General features: G+C 52.6%; 1 protein-coding gene across 1 annotated transcript in view; it reads right to left on the bottom strand.

The window, feature by feature from the left end:
• Positions 1-145: 145 nt before the first annotated feature.
• Positions 146-15,723, bottom strand: part of IGSF3 (immunoglobulin superfamily member 3) — a 95,898-nt gene continuing 80,320 nt past the window's right edge. The window contains 4 exon segments of the mRNA XM_030471925.1: positions 146-3,130; positions 3,920-4,351; positions 6,311-6,718; positions 8,471-8,881. Coding sequence (XP_030327785.1) covers positions 2,880-3,130; positions 3,920-4,351; positions 6,311-6,718; positions 8,471-8,881 — 1,502 coding nt within the window. The 3' untranslated portion in view covers positions 146-2,879.

Genomic DNA, 15,723 nt, shown 5'->3' with positions numbered 1-15,723 from the left:
CGGGAGGAGAGTTAATGCATCAGGGAATGGGCGGTGGGAAAGGGAGAGGCTGCCTGAAGGGGGTGTTCAGCACACCTTTATGCAGGGAGTGTGCATAAAAGGCATAATGAAAGCCCAGATCTGATAAAAACCAGCAGCAATAGGATTCACAATTTCAACACAGTTTACTACAGCTCTCCGGCGTGTTGTATAAAACATGTTTTAGTGCAACATAGTACAAAGTTTTTGTTAAACGTTTGCTTTTTTTAAAAAAATCCCGAACATTTTTCCACATCATGCATGGATAGAGGATCTCTCTTTCTTCTCGGGTTTGTTACAGAAAGTTACAGCAGAGAGAGTGGTTTGAAAAGCTTCATGTTAAAACTCGTTACAGGAAGAGTCTGCCTTATAAAAACAGAAGTTTGACACTGGGCAACATACTGCCAGAGCAATGGAGAAACGTCACCGGCAAGGTACATTCAGGGACCACCTGGAAGCCCAGGGAAGCCTGGGCTCAGTGCAGGAACCGCAGGGCTGGGAAGGGACCCAATCCAGCCAGGGCCATGGGACAGCCCTCCAGGAGAGCCCTGCTCCGGGGCAGACAGGCCGATGAGGAGCACGGCTCGGATGCAGCGCAGTGCTCTCCCAGGGAAGAACAGCTCCTGCTGACTTCATTTGCTCTTCTCCCTTCCTTTAAAGCTGAAGTGAGTTGCAGTTCCTGCCCCGGAGCAGCACGTGCACGAGACACTACCTTTACAAAACAATACCCACTGGCTGCGGCTGCTGCTGTTTGCTCCTCGGTTCTTCATTTCCATTCACTTCTCATCCCACTCCTCTCTTTGCAGACGTCTTAACCAGAAAGGGAAGACAAGTGTGCGGGTGTGTGATATGTGTATATATATATAGGAGTGTGATATTACGCATATGCTGGGGTCAGCAAGCAGTTACGTCTCGAGGAGGCAGACTTTGCAGAGGGACGAGTGAAATTTGGGCTTCCCAGTGAAAGAAGAAACCAATGCCGTTCTGGTGGAAGAGCAGAGGTGGCTGACTTCAAACGCCCTAGCATGGAAGAGTCCACAGCCACATGGGTCCTCTCCCAGCTGGAAGAGAGGATATGCGGTGCGGATCTTCCACCTGAGGCGTCACCACCTCTGAAACATCAAGGCATCAGGGTCTAACCAACTAGTGCTACAGAGCATCTGCTGAGGTCCTCTTCACAAAGAGCAGTCCGACCCTCCTGAAGAGGGCAACGGCTGTGGGTATGGCACCTCTCACACACGAGGTGTGGGGGGTCTTGTGGCTGTGCCCATCCATCCCGGTTGGCTTCAGCCATGCTGCAAAAGATAAGTGGCCAGATTTGCCAGGAAGACATCGAGGAAGACAACAAAAGGCCATTTTTGGCAAACATTTTCTTCCGCCAGACATAATACTTGGGGCGTACAGGGGAGGCGGCGGATTCCCCCACAGGACAGGGCAGGGGTACTTGGCATTAAGGGGTACACGGGAGCTCAGGTGTCCCACGTGGCGAGAGCCCTGGTTTGGTTCGTGAGAGCCATATCTTTCACAGAAAGAACAGCATTTCCTGCCACAGCGACGGCCTACAAGAGCAGATGACTTTGCCAGGATGGGAAGCTGATGGAGAAATGGTTTCTCCTCCTCAAGCCCCAGAAACACAAAACGGCAGATGCACGTGCACACGCAGGGAAGATCTCTCTCAGCCCAAGGGGACAGGGAAGCCCCCAGGGTGCCAATGTGGTGCAGGCTCCTCGCCCTGTCCAAGCTCACACCAGGAAGTAGTGCAAGCCACAGGGAAACTCACGCCACATGGTGGTTAATTGCACGTCCTCGCTGCATGGCATGGCTGTAACTGGGCTCCTTGGCTTAACCATCCAGGGGCTGTGAAGCCAACCTGTGGAGCTTCCCCCTTCCCCCTTCCTAGAGTCATTACTTTGGTCATGTTGAAGTCTTCAGAGACTGGATCCAGCCACTCATCCCCAGGCGACCGGGGCACAGAGGGGACCCACCTCGTCAGAGGTTGCAGCATGGGCACCAGGGAGGAGCACAACTCTGGTAAGCTGGAGTGTATGAGGACCTGTTTTGCTACCAACAAAGTCAGAGCTTTCAGGTGTCCTCCTTCCATCCCTCCCTTCAGTTCCTGGAGACAAACTAAATTGCTTTTGTCCTGACCACTAGTGTGCTGAATATTCGGTCTCTCCAAGACCTGGAAACACTCCAAAAGGTGAATTGCTCCCTCCTGAGAGAACAGCAGATGGAGGCAAGAAGATGCTGAGACTACAGCCAGTCTTCGAGATGGATGTCTTGATAGCTCAGCTAACCCCTCCGTAGGTGGGCCTGGCTTTGTCTATTTTAGAAGAAGGAGGAGCTAGCTCAGCACACCTTGAGAAAAGACCTTCTTCACCGTGGCACCAAGTCTGAGGAGGAAAACCAGTCTGTTTTGGAAAACATACACATTTACTTCCGAAGAGATCGCCCCAGGACCAAATGCCCCTTTGGAACTCCTCGCTGTGTGGAAGGCAGGGGAAGCCTACAGTTCTTTCAGTGACCAAAAAAGAAATGACAACAAAAAAAGTAACGGCCCAAAAGACAGCAACTGATGGGAACAAAATTAATCCGAGAGGAACATCTGCTATGTACATCAAGCGCAGGGACCCTCCGTCCGTCAGGATGAGGCGGCGCGTTCCCCACAGGCAGTGGAGGAAGCCTCGGACCTTCCCGTCCCTGCTGGCTGGGTGCTCCACAGAGCTCAGCCGCCGCGTCGGAGCACAGACACCGAAACAAATGAAACAAGAACAACAAAACCCACTCTGTTCCTTAGGGCTCCCGGTGTGTCTCTGCTTCTCTCGCTCTCTCTGCGTGTCCCCCTGGGTGCCTCTGCCTGTTTAATCTATGGTTCCTGGGTGGATGCTGAGGACTGGTGGCTCTAGGCAGGTGGGAGAGTAGTTGAGGTGAGGCTCTTTGATCCACAGCAAGGGGACCCCGTTCTTGCCCTCAGAGTTCTTGCTAGAGTTCCGGCTCTTGAACCGCACCAGGAGGATGGTGATGATCAAGATGCCGAAGATGGGGAAGGGGTAGAAGAACACAAAGTAGAAGAGGGCGTCGTTGGAGCAGATGACAGACTGCAGGCTGGAGCCTGGAAAGAGACATAGGATTGTCACATTTCATGGCTTCTCTGCAACACAGTGCCTAAGAACTTCTTTAGAAACAAAAAAACCCAGATACTCATTAATCTGTGTCAATGGAGAAGGTGGGGCTCTGAGAGGAATACCAATATTGCAGAACAGAGCAGCAGAAGAAAGTTATCGCAGGGCATGTTTTGGCTTTATCCCCCTGCCATGAGTTCAATGAGTGCTAGACAAGAGTCCTCCCTGGTGCAGATTTTATGATATCTTACAAAGCGGGGAGCCTTGCAAAGCATTGATTCCCTCAGTGGTCGTACACAGAGGCAGCACCCCAGGGTATGTCCCTTAAGGGCCCACAAAACTCTCAGCACCTCAGTTATCTCTGGGGCCTCTAAACCATCCAATGGCTTCAAGAGTTGCTGGGAGGAAACCTTTGTGCAACAGCCTGCACCTTTGTGCACAGCCAAGCCAAACTCCAGGGTGTTTCCAAAGGGAAGGGTTAAACCCCAGTGGGGGGCAATGTCTGTCCCCACTGACTCCAGACACACCAGGTGGCGTTGTGGGGCAGGCAGCCCCAGCACAGAGCTAAGCGCAGTGCTTAACCTAAGAAAAAGATGGGCTATAAGTCATTGACCTGGTTGGAAAAGCACTGGCACCACAGACTTGCCCCGGTGCAAGCGAGACCCAGTCCCATTCACTCCTTGGCCTTTTTATCTTGGTTGAACCAAAGACAAAGACCAAACAAAGACCAAAGGAGATGCCAGGGCCATGTCCCCAAGAGGGCCATCACCTCTTCTCACCTGCATCCTGCACATGAACAGCAACCGTGCCCGACTCCTCCTCTGCCAGCCGGTACCACACGCCGTTGGGGTCCGCCAGCCACTCCTCCACGCGGCAGGAGTAGTTCCCCGTGTCGGCTCCACTGGCCTGCAGCACCGTCAGCCGGAAAAGCACCGCCGAGAGCCTCTGGAAGCGCAGGCGCCCCTCCCAGCGACTGGCCTCGGCGCTGAAGATGGCATCGGGGCCCACGGTCAGCACTGCTTCCCTCTCCTCCTCCTCTTCCTCGTCCTCCTCCATGTGGCCACCCACCTCTTTAGCCTGCATGTTGTACCATGTCACTGCGAAATGGGACTCTGGGCTGGAGCGGGACAGGATGCTGCAGTCCAGCGGGAAGGATTCCTTCTCCTGCACCGTGAGGTTGGCAGTGGCTGTGTCCACCTGCAAGGTGGGATCTGAGATGAGAAAAGGGGAGAGGTGAGCGCTGAGTATCATCAAAGCCACCGTGCCCCAGTGCAGACTGACTGTCACATCTCTGGCATGCACTGGGCGCAGTCTAAGCAATACCCAAAGGCTTGACGCAGCCTGCCAGGTCCCACAGGTACCTCTGTGGTCAACCCCACAGGCGCAGCATCCTCACCTCGCCGCACACCGCCTGGTGCAGGGTCAAACAGGAGCGGGCTGCGAGCGCTGCACTGCTGCCCTGCCCGCACAGACCCTGGCACCAACCAACGGGTGTGCATGCGAGAGAAGAAAGCTGCTGCGGCTTACCCAGACGTGCTACTTGAACATGCCAGGAAACACTGAAGTTGGTGCCTGTGCTGAGGAGCAATGTACTCCTCCTCCTCCCCAGCAAAGAGCATTGCACTCCATGCCTGCTTTTTACTTCTTTGAGAGTGCTCAAAGGTCTTGAAAATCGCTATGACAGAAGAGGGGAGGATTTTCTGCAGCAATTTGGGAAGTTATTTAGGTAACATCTCCATGGAGATGTCCCCAGCACAGATGCAGCGGGGACGCTTCTAAAAGTCTCCCTCTCTTGTTTTTCTTTATTATTCTTGTTCTAGTGCTTGCTGCATGGCTAAAGAGATGTTTTTACCTAACCGAGATAAAGCGGCCAGACCCAAGATGGGTTGATTAAACGCTGACTTCAAGAGCAATTAACATTTGGTTCAGTCATCTTGCCAGGGAACACACACATACTCCAGGGATCACAATCAGTACAGATCTAAGCTTTCATTTAAAGATTAAAAAGCCCTTTCCAACGTGGGAGCTGAGCAGGAAAGGCAAGCTGATAGCCCACTGTAGAGACCTTTCTCCTTCAGTGAAGATAACTGGGCAAACCCTCTCTTGTGCAGCCCCTGGGTGTCCCTGCAGGAGGGGGCTGCTGTCCCCCAGCTCTCATCAGCCACAGGGCTTCTCATTAGAGCATCTGCCCAACACGTTTTAAACGGTCCCATAAGGAGAATCTTCATTAAGGCCAGAGCCCTTCAGGCTCTAGGCAACACAAGTGTTTTCAGTTCACAGCTTCCTGGGGAAGACTCCTGAAAAGAAATGGGACTGCTGAGGAAAACTGGAGGAGGGAAGGAAATGGCTTGTCTAAACCAACACAAAGCCTCCCCACCTCTGCACGTTAAGCAGAAACAGAACTGCTGTCTGAAGGTGCCGAGAGGTTCTTTTGTCCCCTCTTTGCCCACGATTATAGTCCTGAAAAATGAGCATGGAGATCCTTACTAATGAGACATGAGTCACAAGCAAGTTTAGTCATTTTGTTAAGTACTGGCTGCTACGAAAGAAAAACAAACAACAACAAAGCAGTTTTACAGAAAAAATTATCTTGCATTAGTGCACCCTCAACTCCCTCTCTTCTTCCCACTCCACATCCTTCCGCAATTCAAGATGAGCCTTAAGGATTTCCCCTGCCGTTCGTTCTCCCTCCATCAGGGCTGGCAATTCTCAGCCTGGATGAAGAGCTGCACTTACAACCAGGTGGGCACTCAGGATACAGGGATTACCTGGGGAGGCCTTATCCTCTGCTCACGCCATCTAGGCCAGCAAAGTTTTCCAGGCAAGGATCTGGCAGAAGAGTGCTGTCCCGAGTGAGCTCCTCCTCTGCAGTACAAATCTCTGCCAGGAATGACCATTAAAACCTTTCCAGAATCTTACCCTTTTGCCAGCTCCACTGCAGAGTTACCTCACTGGAATGGGCAGGCATAAAGCACCACAGCAGAACTTGCAGAGTGCTTGCTTTACATGCTGGAAAATACCCAGCAAATAAGGACCATAACTGTTATTTGACCTACAGCCTTTAAGACATTTAATCTTGAGTCATATGTCTCAAAACAGATGGTGACTCCTGTGTTTGACCCAAGATGGCAGAGCGCTGCTCAAGGCTGTTGGCATGAGATCCTCCTCACCTGGCTGCTTGACGGTGAGAGTGATGAGGCCGGAGAGGTCCTCTGCCCGCTTGTACCAGCGGTCGCTGGGGTCGAGGAGCCACTCCTCCACGCGGCAGTCATAGGCTCCGCTGTCCCGCACTGTGGCGTTTTGGATGGAGAGCAGGTAGAGACCCGGGGACGGGCTCTCCAAGTGCAGCCGGCTCCGCAGGTCGCCCAGCGCTGCCAGGTCCCCGTAGCGCAGGATGCTCTGCCGGCTCAGCCGGGCCACCACCTCCTTCTCTGGGTGACCTGGCCGCCAGACGTACCACTCCACTGAGAGCTGGGACGAGGGGCTGGTCCGGTTGATGACCGCGCACTCCAGCGTCACCCACTGGTTCTCCAGCACCGTGATGTTCTTGTGGGTCTGGTTCACCTGCAGGCGGTTATCTGTGGGAAAAGGCCATGAGAAATGCAAGGTGACTGAGGGCTGCAAGGCTCCGTTTGTCTCCCCACAAGCCTTTCTTGCATGGCCATAATCCTGGGGTGCGATGAAAGAAATGAGGAAAGGGAGGGGGAAAAAGAAAAATCAATGGGGAAAACCCCCAAAACAAAACAGAAAAGGAGGAAGAGAAAACAGGATTTGTGGTTTTTAGGGTCTTCTGAAAAATCTCAGGCTAGCCACCAACAATGTCCCGTTCAGCACCAGGAACTGGAAACCCACAATCTCCCAGTAACACCTGGGGGGTTCTAAGTGCAGACACCTTATGAAGGGAGGTCACACCTCAGTCTTTTCTCACCCTCCTCCTGCTGCAGGGCAGTAGCCTGGTCACACCCCAACCAGTAAGCCCTCCTGCTGTGGGAAAACAGAAATAAACAAGGCAGAGGGTGGGTGGCTCATTATAGGGAACCACCACTGCAAAATGAGAAGTGTCACGAGGGCAAAGTCAGACATGGTGTTTTGCTGCCTTGGGAATATCCGTGGGTTTCGCTCCACAATTTCATTGATACATGGAGGGTGGAGGGCGGGTGACTGCAATCAGCACTTTTATGGGAAATGATGTGTCACTCCTAACTCCTTCATGACTTCTTTCCATGAGCACAGTTTGGACTTCCCTGGTACAGCCGCTGCAGTGACGGACACTGGACTTCCCAGAAAGAGGCAGGCGATGCAAAGGAGGGGACAGATCACAGATCCCCCCTTCCTGACCACCCCACAGCCATCTCACAGAAACGAGGGGCTGGGACTGGCAGTGAGCAGCATGCTGTGCCCTGCTGAGCTTCCTGCGTGAGCAGGCCAAGCTGTGCTGGGCACCATACTCGATATCCTTCTCACACCCTCATCCACAGAGCTTGTGTCTAGCCAGCCAAATTCAGACAGAGAAAATGCAGTAAGTACCCTAGTCCAGCCCTGCTATTCAGGTGGGTCTCTCCTGCCTGAGGGATTTTATACCCCAGAAACAGGCATCCGGAGCCAGTGGGCACAAGGGAGGTTTCCTCCTAAAGAACCGATGCTCTGCCTCAGCAGCTCTCAGAGACGATGCTTACCTCCCTGCCTCCTTACTTAGCACAAAATGAGGGCTCTATCGCCAGCTTTGTGGGGACTTGTGGGAGCTAAAAATGCTCCTCCATCAGCCCACCTTTACCAGTGATGTCCACTGCCAAGGAAAACACCAGCGGAGCAGATTTCTCCTTTCCTGGCAGCCAGCTCCCCACCTCCTTAAAGTCGTTACTAACATCTCACGTGCACAGCACAGAGGGAAAAGAGACAAGGCTCCCTGAGCCTGCCGGGATACAGGCACGGAGTAAAATTAAACTGTGTGCAAAGCATAAAAATGCTTTCCCAGGCAGGCACACACCAGTTCTCTCTCAGTAGGTCGCTAGTCGACACTTGTGCTACATGATGCTCTTGAGGGTAAAGAAACCTGGCTGGATACAGTGGCCCTCTAGATTGTGGAGGATGGACAACCTTGATGTGGGGACACTCACATGCATGCCAACCCAGCCTAAACGGAGGAGGGGCACATCAAAGGGGGAAAACATCCCTCTTTGTGCAGGGATTATGCAGGCATGAAGATGCAAGGAGGGGGTGACAAGGCGGTAGCAGAAAGAAGCGCAGAGCATCCCTGTTGCCCCAGAAAAAGCTTGTCAAGCTCATGAGCCGTGCACAAGAGCCAGTGCCAAGAGGACCCCACATGGTACCTGGCTGCTTGACGGTGACCTCCGTCCGCCCCGACACCTCCTCTGCCAGCTTGTACCAGGCGTGGTTGGGGCTGAGCAGCCACTCCTCCACGTGGCAGTAGTAGCTGCCGCTGTCCCGTACCTCTGCCCGCTGCACCGTCAGGCTGAAGAGCCCTCCTGATGCCGAGCGCTCGAACTGCAGCCGGCCCCGCAGCCCTTCCTCCTCTGCATAGGTGCCATACTCAAAGGCTGAGCTATGGGTGGTCTTCAGGATGAGCTTGCCGTCGGCGTCGGAGGGCTTGTGGACATACCACAGCACAGCAAAGTGTGAGTCGGGGCTGGTCTGCGACTTCACTGAGCAGTTGAGGGGGATGGGATGGTTCTCCACCAGAGTGATGCTCCGCTTTGACTTGCTCACCTGCAGCTTGGTCACTGCAAGGGAAGAACAGGGAAGGATGAGGAGAGGTGGGTCATTAACATGGAAAAGAAACTGAACTGCTCTGGGGAGGACCACAGAGCCCTGCCCCAACTACAGGCATGGCTCCTCTTGCCTGGGTCTTACCTGTACCTTTAAGACAATGTTCTCCTACCAAATCTTCTCTCTTCTTTCACTGCCGGCTCTACTTGTAGATGCTCCCACCATGTCCCTGAGCAAGAGGCTGCTTTTTCACAGTTTGCCATTTAAAAGACTCTCTTTCTTAATTCACTGTGGCCTAAGGCACCAAACCTAGCAAGAAGACTACACCCATACTTAATAGGTGTAGTCTTCAATGGGTGACCAACAGACGTGCAGTAGCTAGGGGACCAAACATGGGTACAACTAGAAAAGAAGAGCAAGCACCAGACTGGCAGGGATCAGCAGGGAGCAAGCTCTGCTCCAGCAGCCAGGAAATCTGGCTCCAGGTCCAGCACAGACTGCACAGGGACAAGACACAGGCATGTCACCTACCCTGGCTTCCCAAGGGCAACTCAGTTCCCACATGGGTAGCTAAGCAGCCACAGAGTGTCGAGGATGACACGGCGGTGTCACTGGCTCTCGTCCCCGCAAGGAGAGAGCCACACTGGTTTTCCAGTTCCTCTCTCCCTGCAGGAGCAGAAGAAGCTTCCACTGTGTGTGCTCAGGCTGTGCCTGTCACCCAAGCCTTGATCCAGGGCATTCCACTCTGCAGGGGAGGACACGAAGCGCCCTCCTGTGACACTTGTGCTTGGCCTGCCCTGGAGCGCTGCTGGCTACAGACCAGAGGAGAGGAGCAGCTCCTGGCCAGACACACCACCTCTCCTCCTTCACCTCCCCTCGCATGGCAGCTCCCCTCTGAGAGGGGGCATGCTGTCCTGCTGCCAGGCGAAGGGATTCTGCTGACAACTGGTGACTCTCTTAACCCAGCGAGTGCCCTGGGCACGAGTGGCACGACACAAGCGTGGCACCGCAGGGACAAACAACCGCAGGCTGCCAGGGGAGCTGTGCACATCCGTGCCCTGGAAACCCGTCCCGTGCATCCTCTGTTTGAGGGGAAGCAATGCTGTCTCCTCTCTCTCACCAACACATGGGCTCCTCACTTTGCATCCTGCTTTGCTTCCAGCTTCCCTTGGGCCCCAGGGTCTCGGATGCCTGTCGGCACAAGCGATGGGTGATAGAGACGAGCGACAGGACGGGCACAGGCAAACAACTTCAAATGGGAGGGAGGAACTCCTGCCACAGCGACATGTTCTGCCCTAAGACAGCATCTGAGATAGGCATCCTGTTAACTCGATTGCCCGTGGCTTTAATCAGTATGCTAATAAAGACTCCATGGCTGTGTAAGGGGTATGGCGCACAGACAGTGGACAGAGGGAAGAAGGGAAATAGTCCCTTGTTTTCCCACTCTGAAGACTTCAACCTAATGGAGAAATTTAGCATCACCCTGTTGTATTTCTGCCATACCTCAGACACACTCTTTCGCCTTTGTTTCACCCAGGACAGCAGCCTTAGCCACTGCACCCACACTCATCCCACCTTCTCAGCTCACCACTGGTTAAGAAAGGTTATTTCGAGCATTAACCAATCTTCCAAGTCCCTGGGAGATGAACCAATAAAGGGGAAGGTGATTCTCGGCAGTTTCCTTTCTCTCCCAGCCCCCTTTCCAAACAGTTTATTTTTAATTGGTACTGGATTATTTTCTGCAACCGTTACTAAGGAAACCTCTGTTACTATAGCAACCGTGTATGTTAAGTCAGTAGTTCTATATCTATTAAAATGCAGTATATACACATGCTGTCTGTGGTGGGGTTGCTCAATATCAACACACACACACAGAGACAAAGCCAGGGTATGCACAGACCAGAGCAGCTGAGATGCAAGCATCCCTCCCAGTGCTCTTCCCACATCATGGCAACTCCAGGAGATGAAAACGAGGAGGATGGGCATGGACCAAATTTAAGCCTGCTGTTTGGGGCGACAGACCTGCACCTCATACATGACAGATGTATTTCACTGAAGCAGTGAAAGCTTGTTCCCACACCATAATCATGGCAATTCTTGCTGTCCACAGACCCCTGCGTGCTCTTGGATGGGCTCTGTGCAGCTGTCCCTGCTTCCATTCAACACTTGGGAAGATGTCTTTTATCGTGGGGGTGAGGGTGATGGGGAAGAAAACTTATTAGCTATGGCAAAAATGAAATCTTAAATCCCGCAGCTCTCCAAGCCCTTCTTGGCAGCCAATGCAGCCAGCATCCAGGAATTTGCCTACGCATTCACATAGACCCCCCAAATCTTGATGAGAAGATCGCTTTTCCTGCTTGCTGCCAGTTGGACAGCAGGCCCTGGCAGGGAATTACAGGTCTTCCCTTTGCTAGACTGCACACACTTGCAGAGGTTCCTACACTGTGTGTGGAGTTTCGCCTAGATTAGAGGTATCTGTGATAGGTAATGACACCCCTGCCAATGCACTTCTCATCTAACATGACTTATTTTCCTAACAGAGGCACACCACGGAACATGCAAGTGCAGGTTTTGTTTCCTCCCACAGAATTAGAGGGGATGTTCTCAGTCTTTTCCAATCTGTGAACACCAAATGCTTCCCTGCCCAGGCACTGGCTCCTCATAGTAAATGCATACCTACCTATTCATTACCTTTTGCAGACCCTGTAGAAATAATACACAGCTTTTACAGACCACAGGCTGAAAACTGCTGAGTTGGAAGCACTGTGGCACACAGGTTACCTTGGGGCAGCTTCACCTTCGGGCTGCAGCCTGGTTTGCAGGGTCACGGAGGGGAGAGATCCTCTGCCACAGGCTGGTTAAGACACGGGAAGCTTTCTGGGGCAGCTTGTGCTTCTGCCTTCCCACAGGAAGGACCATCAGGCACCATTCACAGATATGCAAACTAACCCAAAAGGCTCGTTTTGCATTTGGGAAAAATGATTTAAAAAGGGGAGGGGAGAAATAATCCTGAAGTTGGTGGTCCAGGGTGATGGTAATGGTACAACACAACACCAGGGAGTCCATCTCTTTCCAACCTGGTAGTAAGTCTACTCTAGCACAGGGTGGGTCTGTCTGTGCCCCATGCAACTTGCCAGGTCATGTTTAAAGATGCCTGCCATGGCATGGAAATGATTGTAGCTGCTGGTGCATGAGTGCGATTGCAAGACTGACACCCCAGGCACTGAGCCAGCCAAACCTTGCCCTCCTGACACAGGGAAACTCCCTCTCCTGGCTTTGGGATTTGCCTGGGCAGAGAGCCAGGAAAGGGCTTGGCCTTCAAATGCTGAGCTGATGTGTTCTGCCCCAGGGGCTGGGGTTCTGGTGTGCCAGAGCAGGGCTGCTCCAGCCCTCTGTCAAGCAGCGGAGGTGGTGGGCACAGTGATGTGAACAGGCACAGCTACGTGGCACCTTCTGCTGCACTGTCAAGAGACTGATGTTGCTCTTAACAGCCTCCAAAACATCTGCTTAGTGAGGGAAACAGGTGCATGTGTCTAGGTGAAGTTATCGTGCACATCATCTGCCAACCATAATCCTGTTGCCACAACGTCTCCTGGCTCCCTGGAGGGTGCCGGTAAAGAGGGTATCGTACCTTGATGTATTGTAATTGGCCCTATGTACGCTATTAAGGCTTTCAATTTACACTGGCAACAAGTCATGGCTACAATCCTCGTATTTTCTCTTTTTTTAAGCTATCCTGGCCTCGCAGCCCCTGCGAAGCCATGCAGGCTCTGTGAAGAACAAGTACAGGCACTGAACTCTGCAGCGGTGCTTGGGCAGGGGCCCTGCAGGCACTACAGGACAGAAGACATCAGAAGACACGCACGGTCTCAGGATACCTGTGGCAGCTTCTGGTCTTCAAAGCTTGCACCTCTGGGCTGGGGGCCACGTCAGACACATCTTACAACCACAGCAGGCTACCGCATGGCTAGGTGCTCTGCAAGCTGGTATATATGGTAGGGGTTTTCTACACACCATCCAGCAGGCAATCTGTCTCCTCAAGCTGGGCTTGTGGTAAGCACAGTTATACAAATAATTGGGGGAAGGGAAAGCAGTCATCAGAGGCAGTGACGTGATTCACAGCTTTTCTGCTGACTCGCTGCAATGGTGAAGCCACCCGGCTCCCTGCCCTCTGTTTCCTAATCATCGACCAGGGGTTACAACACTTACCTTTACCAAAGCACTTTGTGATCTGTACCTTAAAGTTCTGTGATGAAAAGATGCTGTATCTCAGACCCCTTACATCCATCTTTCCTTGTAGACAGCAAGAAAATACAACACCGGGAGTTTACTTCCTACCTGGGAGCCACTGTTACCAAGTCCTGGGAATGACAGTTCCCAGCTGAAGATGCTTTCCCCCCTAAACAGTCCCATAGAAAACCCTGCAGCAAAGGAGGGGGATGCCAGCTGCGGAAGGAGCCAGCTCCACATGAGCCAGCGGCCGTGGCACAGAAAGAGCATGTAGAAGCACGGCCACCAGCAGCCCACAGAAACCCTGGGGAGCCCTGTCACCACAGCAGGAAGGTGGTGTCCCACTTTGCAGGCTGCTGCCCTCCGGGGAAAGCTCCTCCAGAAGATGCTCTTGCCTGGAGAGAACTAATGAAGTGTTGCAAAAAGTTTTCCTGGGGAATGTCCTACTTTTTTCAAAGCCTCCGCTGGGATTTCACTGTGCTGAGGTGTATGATGGGGAGGGTGTAAGCAGAAACAAGGCCAACCCAACCTGAACCCAGCCCCAGTTTAACACCAGACACGGGGTTTATCAGGCTGATGAGGAGTGACTCATTTCCAGGAGCATGGCCCCAAGGTGACTTCCTGCAAGAAACCTCTATCTCTCCAGTATCCTGAAGGTCACTGGCTGGGCTTTTGGTGCAAACTCAGCTGACTCCTCAGCCTGCAGTCACAACCCAGAGGTGCCTCATCATTTCCCTTGCTAAGGCCCAAAAAGCACTTAGTGCCCAAATTCCTGCTGGGTGATGTTCACTTGGGATTCAAGAGACCTGTGTGCAGGTCACTGCCCTGCCACAGGCTTAGACATGCACTAACGCTCTGCCAGCTCTTCTCTCTTCCACAAGGCAGGGCTGAAGAGCCTCCTCCACCTCCAGACATGTTGCAAGGACACCCATGTTAATGACCGTGGAGAACTGGGGCAACGAGAGTCAAGCAAGTACACGCCAGCCTTCTGACTCAGTGTGGCAAGGGGTGGGTGACGCAGGGTACCAGGTTAGCTGAAAGCAAACCATGTTCAAAAGGGAAAGATGTATGAGCCCTTTCAGAAGAGAGGCACCAGAAGAAAGGCATTCATAGAAGGGAACAAGATGAGATGCTCCTAGGAGGACCTTGCTCATTTGGCATAGAAATCACTGCAAAGTAAAGACAGAGTCTTCCAGCACCAGGGCAGCCTCCTCCGAGATGACAGGAACATGGCAGCACAGCTCCATGCTATTCTCTTTTTAACAGAACACAATTCCTCCTGAAACTGGATTAGCAAGGTTGCAAACTGCATTAGCCAACATGGGAGGCTGCTGGTGCAACAGGAGCAGGGGAAAGGGAAATAGCATTAGACTTTGCCTGCCATTATTACTGCCATTATTAACTTGTCACTTTACTGTAGTGTTCCTATAACAATGAATTATTGCCTGCAAACAGGCTGACATGATTGAATTACTGAGAGAGCAGCTCCATGGGAAGCAGAGACAGTGTTAACCCTTTCCTCAGGAAGGCTCAGCTGCTGCCCCCTCCCAGGCAGGCAGACGAAAGAGCCTTTGAACACTAACCTACCATCTTCACCTTCAGCAGTGCTGGTTTCGGAGCAATGTGAAGAGTTTCTATAGCCCCTAAACTGCTCAGGTCCTGGTTGCAAATATGCTGCTCTAGGCTGGACATGCAAAAAAGAGAAAAAAAAGCAAAATATATGTCTGTCTGCAGCAGCAAGAGAGATCCACAGCTGGAGCTCTCCCACCTCTTGCAGGTCTTCCTGCAATCCCTCTATAGCCTACTAATTGTGTAAAGCTAAATCCTCACTTCTGCACGCTCCTCCTTTCCGATACAGAGCGCTGTGCCAGTGCAGAGACCCTGTGCAGAGCGGGAAAGAGCTGGCATGCCTTCACCCACCCTTGGCATCACCCCAGGAGCCACCCAAATGCTACCCCACTTCCCTGGGATTTGAGAAGCTTTAGCCTGCCTGCAAGTACTGCTCATGCTTTGCTAAACATCAGCTACATGACACTTCTCCCCACATTTACTGTTCTTTGTATGATGCTGCAAATAGTGTTTCTTGCAGCATGGACTGGTGGGTGCTCCCAGCCCCAGGAGCAAGCCTAGGAGCTGGTGTGACTCACCTCCTCTCAGGGACAGAAAGAGGCCAGGAATAAACCAAGTGACCTGCATTTCAGTATGTTCAGCAAGTTGCTGCAAAGTCCATAGCCCATCAGACACAGGCGTTCCGCAGCCTCACAGCCTGCTGCTGCAGCAAGATGTGCTCAAAATGCTACCACAGGATGCTGTGGCAAAACAGAACAGATACCTCCCCTCAAACCCTGCAGTGGACCTGCCTCCTCTGCTCTACTCTTGTTGGCTTCAGCCCTATAGAAGGTGAGCATCACATCATCCAAACCTACTGACAAGCAGCCTAGTGCCCCCCCTTCCCCAAAAGCAGCACGGTCACGACGGCTGACCTACCAAACACAAAGGTAGCAGGTTAAGTCCACCACAACATGCCTCATGCTGTGGTATGAAGACTGCATGCAGGCAGTGACAAGGACATCTGCTCAGCCATGGCATTACCAGCCATGCCATGCTGGAGTCTGCAGAGCAGCTA

Source organism: Strigops habroptila, chromosome 2, assembly GCF_004027225.2.
Source record: "Strigops habroptila isolate Jane chromosome 2, bStrHab1.2.pri, whole genome shotgun sequence".
Taxonomy (NCBI): domain Eukaryota; kingdom Metazoa; phylum Chordata; class Aves; order Psittaciformes; family Psittacidae; genus Strigops; species Strigops habroptila.
This window is presented reverse-complemented; position numbering and strand designations above follow the sequence as displayed.